Source organism: Lepisosteus oculatus, chromosome 13 (genome assembly GCF_040954835.1).
Source record: "Lepisosteus oculatus isolate fLepOcu1 chromosome 13, fLepOcu1.hap2, whole genome shotgun sequence".
In the NCBI taxonomy this organism is placed as follows: domain Eukaryota; kingdom Metazoa; phylum Chordata; class Actinopteri; order Semionotiformes; family Lepisosteidae; genus Lepisosteus; species Lepisosteus oculatus.
The window spans coordinates 22,053,429-22,072,180 of record NC_090708.1 but is presented as its reverse complement, the minus strand read 5'-3'; the positions used below and the strand labels follow the sequence as shown (position 1 = coordinate 22,072,180).

Here is an 18,752-nt window from a genome sequence, read left to right as displayed (position 1 = left end):
TTGGGCAATGTAATCCTAGATTAATGCTGCCTTCAAGGGAGAAAAAAAGCTACAACAGCTCTCATTAAATGAGAATGTTATTTTTCAGTGCTATTTGTGACAACATTTACTTTTTACTGTTTTGCATGCTATCTTCTAGATGTATAACCTTTTAGTATTAGATGTCAAACTTTTAAACTTAAATTGTACTTGAGACCTAGAAAAAGAAATAGACCACGCAGGGAATTACCCAGTGTAACTTGGTGTATACACAAAGCCAGGTTGACTTTGGAATTATTTTAATAGGCTTCCCTACATAATAAATCAGGACAATCTTCCAAGTTTGTTCCTCCACCTTCTGTTACATGGCACAGAAAAAAATCCTATGGTGGCCATAAAGTGCCAAACAACAGATAAAATAAATGTCAAACGTTTCTATGATGCTGTCTTTAGCTGAGCTACTTTTAATTTTTAATTTTAATCTTTTCTCATCAATTTTTGTGACTTTTTTTTTAGTTTACATTCTACTATTTGTCAGGTTTTTTTTTGGTTTTGAACTTTAGGGCCACCGTCACTTTCAATTATTAGGTTCTTAACGAAATGCATTCTTAATGGGTGATATTTAGCACATCCATATCTGTATAAACTACGTGGAGCGCATTTATGTAAAAACACAATAGGAATAATGTAGCTTGCATAAGCAGCCTATTGTTAAACCAAACTGAAGTATGAGTCCTGCTAAGAGACTATCCCAGCGCAAAGGGCAGAACGAAATCCAAGAGGCCCAGGACCGCTTCTCTACCAGCGGTAATCCTCGTCACTGACGTCATCCAACCCCCCTCCCCTCCCACATCTCCAAACGGGACCGCGGAGAGGAGAGTGAAGGACTGTTAGCTTTAATATCCTGAACTGCAGTCTTCTAACACCAACTTTTTACTGACTTCTGACAACCTGAAGTCCTGCTAGAGGAGCACAATGGGTATGTTTTCTTCCCTTCTTCTTCTTGTTTGTTTTTAAAAACACATGTATCGTTCTAGAGGCAAATGTGTAAACACTTAGGCTGAACTGCGGTGCATCATGCTGAAGTTATTTTTTAAACCGGTTAATTGTTTTTATTATTCCACTGACACATCTTGTCTTCATCCAGATGGGCTCGGTGATTTGTTTGTGGAACTTTTTTGTTTTCGTTCTGCCCCTGTATTTGTTATCTGTCCCGCCTGAGATAATAATTGGCATCAGGAGTAGAAATGAAATAAAACGGTGAGCAGGATTAGAGATAAAACTTTTGTAAATGTTTTTTTCCCTTTTGGGTCTGACATCTCTCTCGATATTTTAGTATGTTTGTCTTAAATCATTCCCACTGTCAACGTCCTGCCATTTGTTGCCCCTGCAGAAAAATAAATCGATGATGGCTTTAAGTAGCCGTTCCTTAAGTATTTTCAGACCTTTCTGAATAAAAATGTTTCTTTTTCAATGTCTCTGTTCAGGAACCAGAGATATTTTATCTGATTTCTATGTTAAAATACTATATGCTCTAGTCCACCCTATTGACGTTTTCTTACTTTTGCACATTTGTTTTATGTTATGTCGATCTGTTGATTAAATCGCTAACTAGTATATAACATTCAGCTGTCTGGAAGTACACTGTGTAGTTTGGTATTAATACCGCCTGTACGCCATATTAAATATTGGAGCTGATATTGGAAAAATTCCTTTGCTGATCTATTCCAGCTGCCACTAAAACTCTACATTTTGCGTTTGGCATTAAACTACTGTACGGCTCTGCCTGTACAATTAAAGGCCATTTTCTGTATTTAAAATGTCTGATCACAAAATAAAAGGTTTAGTTATGTTTAGTAGGGGGAATATCTTTCAGATGACCTTGTTCCAAAGTAGATCATTTAAGTAGTTTTCATTGTCATTACTATGAAACCATTATTAATGAACCACCTTGTGCATAAATATTCAGTTATTTTTAGTATCCAAGGGATTTTGTGTGGAACACATGCTATTTTGCTGTTTATGGTATATCTATACACAGTATTTATTCGAGTCCATAGCTGATTAGCTCTTTTTATATTATTGGATGGCAGTTTTATATGCTCTGCTTGAACTACAGAAATTATTATGCCGGTGACTTAAACTTTTCAACATTGCAGGCCTGCCTACTGCATGTGAGCTCACTTCTCCAGCTGGCTGAAATGAAATTGCATGGCAAGACCTATCACAAAAATGATTTAAGAAACTGTAACTAGAGCAAGGTCTCCTTTCCTACCACTGAGAGAAAGAGGTGTAGTTTTCTAGCCCTATTTCAAGGAGACTATCACAGTGCTAAATGGTTTGTTCACAGTCTTTTCTATGTGCAGAGGACATATGAGAACGTTATGTACAGTATTGAGATGTGGTGTTTGAAAGGCATCATTTAAATTGTTGAAACCTATGCAGTTTTTTTTTTCAAATGTATACTTTTTACCAGAAACAACACTGTATCATGTTGCAGATAGTTCTAGAGCAGGAGTTGTTAAGTTTGTCTGGAGGACCTCTTTACAAAAAAGGTTCAGTGTGGATGCCCAATATAAATGTAAATCTAGACAGGAGCCAATGATTAATATAATCCGTTTTGTTATGAAGCATAGATTATTAGAAGCGTACTCCAAATAAACTTGGGGTGAAGAGATCTTTTTTCTGGGCCACTTCTCAGAACCCCTATGAGTCATAATGTAATTTAGGAGAAAATATTTGAGCTTTTTATAATGAAAAAGGCAGTTTAGGTATTTCCCTTATTTATTGTTAAGGATGGCATGGGCAGTGAGTGGTAGTTTTTGTACAGTGTCGTTGCCTTGTTCACTTGATAGCTGGTGCAGCTTGATCTGCTGATCCTACACCTTGGTATTCCTGACAGACGGTTTGAATGTTTGGTGCTGTCTAGTGCTCAGTGCCAGCCCCCAAATACAGGACAGATCTCAGAAACCTTAAATTAAACATCCACAGGAAAAAAAAAATGTTTTAACTCACCTTGGGGGCTAGCATTGTTAATTTTAGTGGCAATGGAGACAACTTGTCCTAATAACGTACTGTCATTCAGCTAAGTATAGATAATGAAACGTCTGAGCGATTCTGTGTGTCAGCATAAATTTACTAAGTGTCACATCCATAATTAACAGGTTTTAGTCTAACAAGACTGACTTTTGTAAGTAACATAAAATAAGAAGTTAATAATTTAACCTTTATATACATTTATCAATTGAGATGCTTGATGCTTAAAACTGCTCAGTGAAAATTAATATCGGCTCATTATAAAACCTGAAAAATAAAATAGTCAAATGGATTGGAAGCCAAGGCATAATAGACCAAATCCATGCCAAAACACCCTTCCTGTAACTGTTACTGGAGCTGATACACAAAGTGAAATGGATTTCTCATGAAATCTCGAGAAATACAGTAGTATTTAAACTGAACTACATGTATTGTTATTGTGACAACCAGTCAAAGAAGTATATAATTTAAAAAAGGTGAGTTACTATTGTTGGTTTCTGCAGAAGCAGGAGTAGAATACTGATGTCTTAAGTGCTAATTAATTCTCTCTGAAAGGGTTGTGAAAGGCTAACAATAATGTCTTTGTGCTCTTAGAACTTGTTCATTGTCCTCTGTTCTTTTGTGGGATTTTAGTTGTTGATTGCTTAAAAAGATTAATATGTTGCCAGATTTCTTCACATCCAGTTTCCTTAAATCCCCAGATGAATTGAAGCCAGTAATGAGCTTCAGAAAAGTGAAAAGATGCTCCCCTTCACCAGACTGCTTCAGTTTTCATTTAAAAATTTTAACTTCACCAAGCTTTGCTTTCAATGTCGCACTGGCTTTATAGGCTAAAGTTGTGTGTTTTGCCCCCTCCCCAGATCCTCGTGTTGGATCTGTAGGGCATCTTCTTTGTTGTATGAACTATGACCACAAACTCTAGCTTACGTTTTGAACTTGAGAGCGGTGCCACTCCAAACGAAAAGCTGTGACGCAGCGGAGAGAAACTACTTTCAATATACATTTTTTATGGCCAGAGGTCTGCAAGCTGAAAATGGGTTGTTAATTGGTTTGTTCATAGGTATATTACCTCAGAGAATGTAATCCTTTCATCATTTTTAATCCCTTGTCCTGGTGGGGGTTGTAGTAGAAATAGTAATGCACAGGCAAATTAATAAAACATCATCAGACAGAAGGCAGTGGTTAAACAGAGAGTTTTGGTATTCAGCATAGCTTTGGCCTTGTCGGAGAATGATATCACATGAATTACGAAATCCCTCTTTTTGTTTGTTTTTCGCGTTTGATTTTCATCCTCTGATGTCTGCAAAGTCAAATTCAATAATTCAAGCTACTGTTGCCATGCTTAGCATAATTGAACTCACTGTTCTTACGCAAATCTTGGTCAACAAGTTGCCTTTATCTCTGGATGCTTTAGGACCCGTATCAGAATCTGTAACCTGATGGAGCTGCTGGGTTCATGCCTCTGCTTTGGAGCTCCTTCTAGAAAATTGAAAATGTCTCATTTTAAGTCGGTCAATCTTTCAGTCAGTTTGTCAATAGTTAGTCTTCCCATGGTAAGGACAACATCTGATCAAAGCTGTTTACAAAGTCAGTTGTCAGTGGAACATGGAAATAAGATGGTATAATGGCCTTTTCACATGCTTCAGTGACCCTTAACCTGAATTTTTTTATCATGTACCAAAAATTAAAATCCACAAAAAAAGGAAACCTTTTGAAGTTACCTAAAATCTGGGCACATGTTTGCTTGGCTGTTGTGCTTTATTTCTTATTAACTTTTGCTTTGTTAGATTTGCACTTCAATGAGTCTGTTGAGCAGACAAGACTGAAAAGCCCTAGAGAATCAGGGGTTCAGAGTATGCTCTGTGGTTCATGGTTCACTTTGGTTTGTTGTGCAGTTCATTATTTAACTTGATTTTTGTATACAAGTGCACTTTGAGGTCTGGTATAAATCAAAAGTGGAAATTGTATGTTTGGTAGGAACCTTTGACAAGGCAGACTTAAAACTGGGGCCTGAGAATATACTGTAACTAGAAACTAATATCTGGAGGTACATGGCATTCTGTTTTCATGCATATGGCAAAACAAATGCCTTTTCAAAGTGAGTTTGTGCCTCTGAAAGTTGAAAGCAAAGTCATCAGCTGATGTTCTGCCAGTTATGATTTCTCGGTCGCATGAGGTTTCACTACCCACGCTGCAGCTCCCGTTGCTTAGCAATGTGTAGCAGTAGCAGAACTGAAGGACTTGGCTCTACAAAAAATGTCCACAGCACCGCTGATCTCGGACAGATTAATGCGTACATTATGGAGATATGTCTTTTTATGTTAGATCATAAATGTTAATATAATATAAACGCAGGTGCACAGCCCTGATTGGTACATTTTAAATATAGACGAGAGACTGTAGAAATTAAAAAAATAGAGGAACATAGTCAGTCTCTCTCAGTTAAATACAATAATATCACTTTCTGTATAAATATCTCTACCTCTGTAGTTTCAAAAACATATATGTCCAGTGCAGTATAGATGAGGAGCATGGTGATGCAGTGGTTAGCATTGCTTCCACAAAGCGCTGGACCCTGGGTTTAGTTCCAGGCTTGGGTTGTTTGGAGACGCTCTGTATGTTCTCCCCATGTTTGCATAGGTTTCCTACAAGTGTTCTGGATTGCTCCCACAGTCCAAAACATACTGGTGGGTTAAGTGGTTTCGGGGAGAATAGGCCCTGCTGTGTGTGTCTGTGTGTGCCCGAGATGGACTGGCATCCCATCCATGGTGTATTCTCGGCAACGATGAAGTGGATGTTGCAGTTAGAAAATGAATGGATGTATATATATATTCCAAGATCAGGAAAATTAGGACTACACAGATATCAGTTTTGCTTTCTTTATGAGAGGTGAAACCACTGGAGCTAGCTTCACGTATACGGTATAAATCTAAAATCCCTTCTAATTAAAAAAAAAACAGGCAGGAAAAACAACCATGTGGATTGAACTTTACAGAAGCCAAACAGGGTAAAGACTATATGGCAACAGGCAATGAATCACAAGTGTGAAACACTTTTACCATCTATTATCAGGAATTCTGGGTATTAATTGTATTTTAAAAACAGTTATATTTCTGTGTTGTATCGGCAGTTGGGATCTGCTGCTCTTTTGCTTCTCTGACTTCACACTGTAGAAAAACAGCTTAATAGGTGATCTTTTTCTTTGTTTTTCAGATGATTTGTAAGTTTAATGTTCAGAAATATCAAATACATTTAATGCAATGCAATAGTCTTAAAATAGATTATATTCTCTGTAGCACAGCACACCCGAGAGAATGTCTGTTCATTTTGCAAATGCTTAACTTTTTCCTTCTTGGAGACTTCTTGTAGGCTATTTAGGATTGTGATTGCGACAGAATAGTATAATCATATCCAGGGAAATGCCACTGACCTTTGAATAGTCATTATCAGCCCAGTTGCTTTATCTTTCTGAGAAAATAAGAGGTTGTCAAACCACAAGTGGAAGGGAAAATGTTTTGTGATTTTGTGATGGGGGAAAGTTTGGGAATGTTAGCCACACATTCTGTTCCAAACATTCACTTATCTCACGCCCTTTAACTTGCCTTTTTAACATGGAGTTGTGGGTATTAAAGTGATTCCTTACATTGACGGAAAGACACATGACTGGGTTCTGCAGCACCATTGATGAGCAGTCTGAAATGGGTAAAAAAGACTGATAGCGTGAGTATGTGGTATTTTTCTTTTTTTGTGATGTGAAATGAGGTAAAGCATGTAATCACTTACATTTTCCCTGGTGGAAAATGGAAAAAGACAAAGCATGAATCAAACTTGCTAATGCTTAAACAATGGGATAGCTCTTAATGTATTTTTAACTCATAAGCACTGCATTGGTTTTAAAGGATATCCTTGTTAAATCTTTAACACCATGAATAACCATTCATTATGAGATTATAGCTTTCACTCTTTTCTGTTTTGGTTAACTTTTTTTTTTCTTGTATTTGTGGAAACGTTCCAATGTTTAGGAAGCTACAGATTACATTTTTAAAGAGGAAAACAAAACTTGAGTTAATGCAAGAATGCAAAAGTCAATTTTTTTCATTTGTTATACACCAAAAGTACATCGGATTGTTTTCTGGCAATCTCGATAGCAAATGAAGTAACACAGGAAACATGTACTCATGTAAAGCCTAATGAGAGATCTCAAAATCTTATTTTCATGATCTGAAAGTAAACAATCAGTCGGGAACGTTGGAAAAATCTCTTGGCCTTTTTTTTTTTAAGGCTGCAATCAAGATTGTGTGGGATTGTGTATGTTAAGATATGTAGATTAGGACATGTTCTCATGAACAGAAAGCTTAGAGGCAAAACCCCATGTCTGACCCCAAACTGGAGCTGTTTTTCAGACACAATTCATTTCAGCAAGGATCGCTGAGAGATCCTGCTGTGACCGACAATCTTCTATTGACACAGGCACTGTAGCAGTTGCCATAGCTGCTCATGAAAAGTTGCTTCTTATTATTTGTCCTTCACTAAAAAATCAAATCAGAAACAGTTGGGAGCGCTGAACTAGTGACAGGATCTTGTCACTTTTTGAACAAAGTGCTCTACAGTTTCATTTTTGTTGGTTAAAGCAAACAAATAGCAGGACATCTGGAAGCAAAGAGCCTGTTTGGTTTAATAGAAAAGAAGGAAACGTGGAATAAAAACCCACAGAAGATGATACAGTAATTTACAATCCAGTTGTTATTTCCTTCCTTTAGAAAGATGGTTGCTGAACTCAGGAATGGAGGGTGCCATGATCTGTAAAGCAGCACAGCGATCTGAGATTATTGTTCAGTGCTGTGAACAGCTTTTCAACAGATGTCTGGGCTATCAGAGGAAATTGTGTTCTGCCCTGCTCTCTGTTGGTTTGGGGTCAACTTTTCATGTTTTTTAAAAAAAAACTTTTGTCCAGTTGTTACACAGTCAACCCTATAACCCTGTAACAGTGGAAGAGTAACTGTAAGGAATGATGACAACTCCTCACTTTTCTTTTCTTCAGCTGATTGTGGACCCAGGGAAGATAACTTCTTAGGGGAAAACAGCCCTGTGCATTTGGAATTCCATATTTCACACTTTGTATTGTAGTTGGGTACTTACAACCTGTGGATGTATGTTCAGTGCTAATTTACTTCATAATCCATAAAATCAAATGGAAAATGTAGCAAGTGAAAGATTGTCATACATTAGAATTCATTTTAACCCTGATGAATCTGCATTGTTTGTAGACCTCTGGAATGTTTTGCTTTGACTTCAAAGCGGGTACTAATGTAAGAGTTCTGTTCTTTAATTTTGTTAAATGTATGTTTGCCCGTGTTTCTCCCAATTAAACCTACAGCATGTTGTTTTATGAGAGACTTGTTTTCATAACCGACGGCTTTCTGGGCGCTTGCCCATCTGGCAGAGGATCTGAATAAATGGCCTGTGCAGTTAGGCTGCAGATGATGCCTTTGCCTCTGAAAGAGTGTGAGAAACTGTGTGAGGGAGCTGAAACAAGCCTGGAGTAAACCTCTAGCTCCTCAATTAGACGAATCTGTAGGAGGTGGCCTCCCAAACAGCAGTGTTAATTTCTGGGGTTTAATCAGTCCCTGGTTGACAAAGGGGACATTGTTTATTGTGATATGAAATGATAGAGATGGTACGTACAGAGTGGGAAAGTTTGCTCAACCGTGGCCTGGTTCTTACCCTTTAAAAAGAGGCTTTTCCCTTGTTCACAGCAGGAAGCTGAGCAGCCTTAACCCATTGGAGTTTCAGGGCGTTAACACCTCTGACCATATACATTGTTGGGGGTGATGAAACTTGCATATACATTATACACTATACGTTATGCAATGGAGAAGAGCATCCATTCAAGAAAGGTGCGGGAATGTGTTTTTTGATATTGAGAATTTCAATTGTTTTTATATAGACTTTCATGATGTCGCACTTAATCTGTATTTAAAAATCATGAATGTGAAACTTTTTCCAAGGCAGTTTCAGCTTGGTATAGTTCTATCTCCACTCAGATCCGCAGGCTGTGGTTGGAAAGATAGTTTAATGAGGTGACCAATCATAGACATCTTCCTTTAACTGTGTAGCTGTTTTAACCTTTGCAACATTAGTAGAGACAAACTATATTTTCCAGTAGATCATCTACTACCGTGTCTGGAAATTAATATTCTAAAGCGACCATAAAATAAAAATAGCATTTCACTTAAACTCTTTCATTGATTTTAGGTAATGGCTTGCAAGGGAGGAGTTCAGTAATACAGTAAGACCTGAATAAAAACCTATACAGAATAATACATTCAAATGCTTTATCTGATGTGAAATCAACCTGTTATAAATCATTAAAAATAAAACGTGCTTAATCAAAGTTCAAAATATTAGGCAATATTAAAGGAAACATAATCACATTTATTTGAAAATGTGTGTTTTCAGAGCTGAACTGAAGTGGTATTTATGATGGTAGTTCTAGCAATGGAAAAATTGGCTGCATTGTTCTTATTGTTTTCCACAGAGAACAGGCATTTTGAAACTAACGTTTCCAGAAGGCTGATTTGCTGTGTATGAAAATAATGGATTAGACAAGCAGAGATGTGCATCAGCTGTGCTAATCCAAGTTCACACAGAGTTGTAGAAAAAAACAACCAATATGTGAGAATTGGGTGCCTCTGGTTCTGCACAGTTTTTTCCATGCAATAAGATTATCAAATGTTCACAGAAAATACATTTCCGCCACTTTGAAGAAAATATTTTAGTTCGCAATACTTTTGCAATCTAAGAGTAATAAGTTTTAAAACAATGTTTTATTAGAAATTATGTTCATAGTTTTCAAAAACAAAATGATATGAGATTTCTGAATGCTATCCATCTGGCTCACCTAGAAAACAGATCAGAATAAAAATTGGAGCAGTCTGCCGTAAAACAGTTCCACTGATGTCCGCATTGCTTTTATATGCAAGCAAAGTTTAAAACTAACAAATGTCCAAACCATTTTATAAACAACATTAATCTGTGAGAAATATAAATATACAGCAACTAACATTCACAAAAAAAATCATAAGCAAAACAGCCTGGAAAAAATGGAAAGGTATAAAAGATAGAGATTAATTAAAATGGGTTAAAGAAGCCTTATCCCCTCTTATGTTCCAGCACTAACTCAGAAACATTAAATCAAGACAAATGTTTGGCATGAACATAAACCTTACAATGTAAAACATAATAAATCAATAGTTTAACAACACTTTTTAGTAAGCACTTTCTTTGAAAGGGTTTTAAAAATAAGTAAAGTATATGTGAATTGAAAGAATTCACCAGTTTAAACAGGTTGTTCTAAGCTTTTTTAGTATAATTAGGAAACATTAATGGGGCTGATATAAATATTTTTTAAGCATTCAGATTAACCAGATAGTAATTGCATTATTACAAAAGCTGCTAAAGTCATAATTGTGCTCTACTCTCTTTAAGAGCAACGTTTTCATCTACACATTGGGACCCCAGCCAGAGTGACTAGTACATGTCAAATGGTTACGTGGGAGTAGTAAAAATGTCAGAAATTTGAGTTCTTGGCTTGCCATGTGTTGTGCACATATAACTAAGTGACTCTGTGCAAAGGATCCTGGCAAGTATGTTTGAAAGATTAAGTAGTCAAAGCACAAAAGGCAATTTTTGCTACAGTATGTACCATCTGCGCATTATGGTACAGTATAACTGTGTGAATGGTTTTGAAGGAAGACAACCTATGTAATATGGTTACCAATCATGTATATTTCCAATGTTCACTTCTGTTAAACTCTTTTAACTAACAGGCCTGTGCAAAGACACTCTGGAGACAAATGTTTCCTTGTAAGGTAATTTGTTGCACTAACAATAATCAACAGTGTGGATGTGACAGGAGAAATACCTGGTAATACTTCTTCTGCAGAGATAAACACTAGACCTTAACCTTTGTGCTTTTTTAACTTTACAGAATGTTTATAAGTTTTAAAAGCAATATGTTATTTTAGTACAGTCGCTGTTGAACTGTTGGTAGTTTAGATGAAAATGAATTTGAAAAAGCATAGCTGCTGTCTAACACTTTTAAAATTAAATAATATATCCCAGGTGTCCATAGACAAGGTTGGAAGAAAAAAAAAAGTGTTTTCTGTTATACTAGCATGAAAAATAAGGAACCACAGCAGAAAGTATTGTGTGTAGACCTGAAGGTGTTGAGGTCAAAGTGAAAAACTAGAAATATGTTTGAAGAAAACAGGTTTAATACTGTGGTTGCTGCAGTCAAATATAATACGATTGATCTGGTTAGTTTCCCATATGAAATTCCACAATACTGCGCAGCTTTCTGTCCCTTGTGATTTCAATAACAAGTTACTTCATCCTGTTACACAGTATTTACTGGCCAGCTGGGTTGTAAGCCATCTCGCAGAATCTTCCTCCCCTTGTGGTATTACAAATGTTATACTTGGCTCCTGTCCAGCTTTGTTTATTTTACATAGAATCTAAGAAGTTGATCTTTTTCCTTGGTCTGGGACGTTAGAAGATTTGCTGTTTAGTCAATAGTATTATGAAACGTGAGAGTGGAAAGTTATTAACCCTTTACAAGATGATGTAAGCCGTAGGCAGCGTTCTGTGTTTTGAGAATTACACAACGCAGACAGCAGTAGACGAGCTTCAGAAGTAGAAAAGTCAGATAAGATATTGGGTGGAGTGTTGGTGAGCACCAGTGTCTGACAGATCCAGATCCCAGGGTGTGATTGCGACCTGTGCCTTTGGAGGTTGGACTCCCCACATTTGACTGCTTGTTTTGAGTGTTACTCCCACCTCTCAAAGACCTGCAGGTGAAGCTTGACTGTTGCTCTGATCACCACCCCCACCCCAGGTTTATCTCCATGAGGAAGGCAGCTGGGCTTTCCCAAATCATTACCAAATCCAGGAGCAGAATGATTTTGAAATTCCACCCCGTGATCAGTCTCTGATTCAGGGACACAAGTTATAAATGTGTACATGCATATAAGGGACACAATCGCCTGAAACTGTAAAATGGTGAATTCCTTCACAGACGCGAGGAACGCAAAGACGAGCACACGACTTTTGATGGGGGTGGTGCTTGCTGGAGCACCTACTTGTTCACTGGCATTCATGGGCAGGAGTTGGAGAAAGGACAGATGTTACAGCTACTGTGAAGAGCACCTCACATGTGGGCTGAGCGGTGGTACTGTGGCTAAGGATCTGTGCCTGTGGCTAGAAGGTTGCGGGTTCAAATCCCGCAGCCGGCAGAGAAATCCTACTCCGTTGGGTCCCTGAGCAAGGCCCTTAACCCCAACTTCTCCAGGGGAGCTGTACAATGGCTGACTCTGTGCTCTGACCCCAAGCTTCTCTCCCTGTCTACTGTATGTGCCTGTGTGTCTTCATCAAAAAGATGAATTCCTAATGCAAGAAATTGTATAGGGCTAATAAAGTGATGTGATATTATGTTATGTTATGTTATGTTAAAAACTATCAGAACATCACTCATCTGCTGTGGACTGACCGGTCATTGGAAGAAAATCCATTTCAACCTAATTTGGAGATTCTAGAGTGGCCCCTGGCAGAGCACCTAATCTAACTCACTTCCTGGAATTCCCTCAAACGTGTTCTGTGCCAGGAATGGGTTGTCGTCAGGGCAGGAAGGATTGTGTACCTTTTTCATGTTAGTGTACTTATTACTCGGCAGAATGTGGCTCCACATTCATAATTAACTCAATTTATACTATGCTTAAGCTAATGTATATACGTTTCCAGCATATGTTTATGTTAAATCTGAACCTGGGGATATCTTTATCTACCTATGTTTTGTGTTACTTACACCTCTCTCCTCTCTGTGCTGCTCTCTGGATCTACGTTACTCATGATTAAGTTTGGTCCGTTGTATCTCATCCCATCTCAGTCTCTGATAGGAGTGTTGGAGTTATTTGCACTGGAGCACTGATTTTGAACTTTAAAACACTCTCCTATGAAAACATTGTGAGGTAGCTTTTTACATGATGTATACGCTTCACATCAACTACAGTATACAATTACTTAATATTTGCATGTGTGGTTACACATGATTATACAGTACTTTTATTGTGCCTCGTTTCACGTCGATTTGACCTAGTCATTGTTTTGGACCAATTATGGTCATTTTTAAGCAAATGTTAGTCAAACTGGTCAAAGAATTCAGCATTAATAACACTTATGTGTAATATCAATATAATTTACTTACTCATAAATTATGAGTAAGTAAATATGTATTTACTGCATTGAAGTTGATGTTAGAAAATGCTCCCTTATAACATGAAGACAGAATTTCTCTTTCACATTGTGTTTGGAAACACATGGAACACCATATTCAGAAACTGCTACATTTTGGCTATGAGAGACTTCCATAAAAGAAGTTTAAAAGAAATCCAAACAGGGAAGATTTGGCACTTGGCAGCTGGCCCAGATGGATATTCAACACTTAACAGATAGGGCTTTGTGCTGACCCTTTTCGGGGTGCTGGGAGAGGAAAATAAAAACAAAGGCATCTGAATTTCTTCAGCGCAGCTGTTGAAACCATTAGGAGTCTAAAGAATTTTGTTTGAATCACATCAGCTTTTTTATTTTTCATGCACAGTGGGACATTTAAAATTTATAAAGTGGATTTACCAGTGTGTGCTAAAGCAACTTGGGGAATTTTTAATTTTTTTTTCCCTTGAGAAGGAACTAAATTTTCTCTGTATTGGTACTTCATTAGTTATATAAACAGTGCTGTATTTGTGGTGTAAGCTTGTGTTTCTTCTGTTTCTAAGTAGCCATATGAAAATGTTATCTAAGCAGTTGTTTGACATCGATTAACATTCTTAAACCAATGAATTAAGATGAAATCTTTAAGAGCTGTAATAAAATATATTCATTACCCACCTTATGACTGTTACAGTTGCACATAAAAGTTAGTCATGTTCTGGTCAGTTTATGACAGAAAATCACCATGTTGAACTGAGGTACATTTTTTTTATTCAGATAGAGAGGTTTATGAGGGAAAACTGAATTTCATGCTCCATTAAACTTATAACGTAGAGTTTGTCATAAGTCATTAAAATGCTACATCTGGGACAATGATGCAACTATACATCAGCTGAAGACCCATTTGTTAATTGAAAGTTAGGAAACCTTCAAGCAGGTAATGTGTAGAGGATGTCAAGCTATTATGTACATCGTATGGAAAAATATAAGGCTAGGCAGTTTGTTCTGAAAAGGATTAGTTCTCTGAATTCATCCTTAAATTAATTCATCTTTTAAGTTATCTTAAAGGCTTGAATGGTTTCTATTGATTCTCAGCATCAATTGATTTTTATAAAGTGTAGGTGGAAGCAAATCATCATAATTTAGTAATAAATGACTATCGCATAATTGTCATGATAAAACATGATATTTTCACTACTAAGGCATTATAGATGCTGGAGATAATAAGGAAGCTCATGAGTCAACGGCAAATGAAATAAGGAGTTTCCTGCTTCAGAAATCAAATGTCTTTCTGTGTTGTAGGTACAGTACCAGTGATCTTGAGTACCATTGGTAATTCCACTGTAGAATGTCCATCCATCCATTTTCTGCTTTATCCAATACAGGGTTGCTGGAGAGCCAAAACCTATCCAGGCAAGCAAGGGGCACAATGCAGGAAACAGACACAGAGGTGCACACACTCACACCACAACCAGTTTTCCCAGAAGTCAGTTAACGTTCAAGTATATCTTATAACTGTGGGAGAAAACCAGAGCCCCCAAAGGAAATCAACGGAAACACAGGAAGAACATAAGGAATCTATGCAGACAGCACCCCAGGAATTGGACTCAGAGCAATGCTTACAAATGTGCCACCCCACTGTAGAATGTGTCAAATGAAATACCAGAAACTGGTTTTGAGATATGGCCCAAGAGTTAATATGATAATCAGCTTTTAATTCAATATCATTGAACTCTTAAAACTTTCTACTTCTATTTTTATCCTATTGTGATCCTTCCTAACACATCATGGTAAATAATGTGTTATATCCTATTGTGATTCATCTTTACACAATTAATTGTGTCACTTCTGCTGATGACTCAGTGTAAAATTGGTTTCTATAGCCATTATCTTTGCAAAACATGCTGTCAAGCATTGTGTGCCTGAGCTCAGCTGTGAAAGGTTTGATGATTTTGCCTCGTTAATTTAAATAACGTTGTTGACCTTTGACCTTTAAGAGGCAGAAAAGGGAAAACTTTAAACACATTCCATAAAATAATATGTCAAACAGATGAACATTTCTGAAATACTTTAACTGCTTTCACTGCGAATGTGGCAGCTGCATGAAACATAATGACTGTATATGTGCTCATAGCTTGGTCTCTGGAAAGGGCTTTTGGGATTTAGAGATGATGTACATTTTGAGAAAACATGGCTACATAACAAACTGAAGCCTAGCACAGAAATCCCAGAATTTTATATTTTTTGCAGCGCTTTGCTTGCAGAAAACATTTATTTCCATATGGTGGATAAAGTAAAGCTGTCGAGTCTCATCTTACTGTAACAGGTCAGAGACATTTATTTGAAAAGAAGAGCTCCATACAGCCGATCTAATTCCATCGCACTCAAGACCATGAGTGCTGTAATATTTCATACTGATGGTTGGAAGAAGTGTCTCCTTCATCTGTCCTATGAGCAAGGCTGCTTTGCTGGTCTCCGTAGAACTTGAGACATTCTAGTTCAACACTTGAAGAATGACACTGCACAGTGCAATTGTGTTGGGCTCACCCAGTGGTGCATATATTGGGAAAAGATATGAATTGAGAAGTAGAATAAGACTGTATTGGGTTTCATTGGCTGCACTGCTCTGACCTGAGACCTTATCCTAACAGGGGAACTGGTGCCTTTTTGAGCATTTCATGAGAAAAAGCAGTAATGCAATGTTGGCTTTGTGAGCAATGAGCAAACAGCCCCAGAGCAACGAAGAAGATTTGGAAAAGGCAAATACTAAAATTTTCAAATAACTGCATTAGTAATCTTACTTCACTTGAGCTTTTCGAACAGTGCCAGCATAAAAGGGAACATTTGCATGTATTTTTCATGAAATACGCGTGATAGAGTCTTTGTTTTCCAAACCAGGCACATTCCGACAGGTCCTCGTGCATACTGTTACTGCTTCACTGACATTTTTTTTTGAAGAGATCACAGGGTCTCCAGTATCGGAGGTTCTGGTGAACTCGTGAACTAGCGTTTGTATCACAGAACCAATCCAAAATCCCAAATTGCAGAAGATAAAGACATCACTGTTTGTGAAAGTCTTTTGGATCTTTGAGTGGTCATATTTAATAGGTGCAATTGAACACAGAGAGAGACGTGTTTGTGTTCTGCAGAGACACAGCTGACTGGTGCAAAGCCACTCTTAAAGCAGTAACTGCATAGATAAGCTCTGTCCACTACTCTACCTTGCCAGCGAGAATATGGAACAGAGGTTGGGTGGTGACATGTGTGACGTGGAGAGAAGTCCTTTCTCTCCTCGCCATCATGTCCATGTGAGAGAAGCAATACAGCTCCTTTCATCGGTCTTTGTGAGTATCCAGATGTTCGGACTCTTCCTGAGTGAGGAGCTTGAACCAGGGGCCTCATTGTGGCACCAGTTTATTGATAGTTTGTGAGATGGAAGAGGGGGCCGTGTTTCTAAAACTGGAGGCAGAAAAAAGAGGGAAGGAGCCCAACGCTGTATTCTGAGAAAATGGCTGTAATATCCAGAGCGTGGGAATATTACAGATGTTTCCTTTTGAAACATGACCTCAGGCTCTCGTCTGTTAGCCACAAAACAAAACGAAATGAGAAAACTCTAACTCTGTTGTAGTTTACAGCAGCAACAGGTCTCCTAAGACTGTAACATTTGGCTTTTGGTCTCTTAAAAAAACAATATAAAAAATTTGAGTCATAACAGCTGGGTGCATAAAAAATACTCTTATTGATCGCAAACATCTGTAGTTTCAGCCTGTAGTGTACTGAATTTATTGCCTCTTATAAGTTATTGCTCATTGAAAAAAAAAAAGTTCATGTCAAATATCTAATACAGCAGCTGAACATTAAGCTGCAAATCGGGTTCCATCTTCTACTGCTTCTCATCCACAGTCTTCGTAGTTAAAATCCTGTATGAGTTCTAAATACTCTTTTCTTAAGGACCAGCTCTCTGTGAAGACTGTAGTAATCCAGACAAAATCCGCAAAAAGATATTTATTGCAACTTTCCTGGTTCTGACTGATCTTGTGTAAGAAAAAATACATTTTATGAACTTTGTAATGAAAAAGACCTGTTGTCCATTCCAGATTAGAAATTTAATTTCATTTAATAAGGAATTACAAGTTGTCTCAATGTACGTTTACACAGTAGCTTGAGTTACAAGCAACATTCAAATTATATATATTAATTACATTACTATCAGCCCCATATGTTATAATGTGTTGTGTAAACATACACAAAGGAATTTACTAGAATAGTATCGCTATGGGATTCTATGGGTGTATCAGCATGCCATCACAAGAAATGTACTATTCTATTAATGTAAAGAAATTAGGTTACCACCTAATTTTGTTGCTGCTACATATTCTTCAGCAGTAAATCCTAAAGGTCACAGGCTAGGCTATCTTCAGCTTCTTGAATAAATTCAGCTCTCAAGCTGGAGGAACTGGTTTCCCAAGTGACAGAGGAGTAAAGGGGGTTTATATAGTAGTTGCTCATGGTGCACTAGATGGGCCATTCATACTTTCTGTCTGGGATTTCAGAGCTTACTGCCTCCTCTAGTGTGGGACAGCCCCACCGATGCCCTTCACTAATAAATCCCTCCTTGTACTGGCCCTGTTTGTAGTTTGTTCTGGTTTATTTGGATAGCCAGACAAATCCTTAATGACACATTGATTGGAATCACCCAGGGCTTTTAGTTTTTGCCTTATTTTTAGTTTCCTCAGTCAAATACTATTTTTTGGGATCCAGATAAACAGGCCTAGACTAATAAAATGTAAGCACTAGATGAAATGTAGAGAAATTCAAGGTCTTAATAGTTTAAAAACCATTGATCAAATGAATGAATAGATGTACAGTTTATTACTGGGTTTTTATTGAAATGTTATACATCCGATTTGGGAGAAGGGGTTTTGCAGTTTGATTTCAAATATCTTATAAAGTGTCTGAAAATATTTATCAACAATATGTACTTATTTATCAATAATATGTACATTGTTTCTAAACATCTGCAGGCCTGAAGTTTAAGATATTCTGTAGTGTTGTTAAATATCCAGTTCTTGAATACAGATACCTCTTCAAACACCACACTTTGCCACCTCTTCCTCTTTAGCCATGGGCTGTTCCTTTGGCACTGGCTTTGAGCTGTAAACAATTGAGACAATTAACATAAAACGGTTCCCAGGGAGCTAAAAAAAAACAGCTTTTCATTAATTAGTTTTACACTCCCCTCGATGTTAAGAAATTTTCAAACAGGAGTGCCAAACTGTGACCTTACAAGTTCAATGTCTGAGCTGTCAGAGTGAAAGGGAGATGTGCAATTGTGGAACCACTGTTGTATAGTGGATGTTTTGAAGGCAATTGCTGGAAACGAATGGGTTTGAACTGATAATGTGTTATGTCTGCTGTAGTCAGATAAATAAGGATTCTTTTAGAAGACACCAAGAAAGCTTTTTAGATGCATT

General features: G+C 37.4%; 1 protein-coding gene across 1 annotated transcript in view; it reads left to right on the top strand.

Moving 5' to 3' along the window:
- The first annotated feature begins 814 nt into the window (after nucleotides 1–814).
- Nucleotides 815–18,752, top strand: part of gpm6bb (glycoprotein M6Bb) — a 61,875-nt gene continuing 43,937 nt past the window's right edge. The window contains exon 1 of the mRNA XM_015361611.2: nucleotides 815–958. Within this exon, the coding sequence (XP_015217097.1) occupies nucleotides 955–958 (4 nt within the window). The 5' untranslated portion in view covers nucleotides 815–954. The remainder of the gene's footprint in view (nucleotides 959–18,752) is intronic.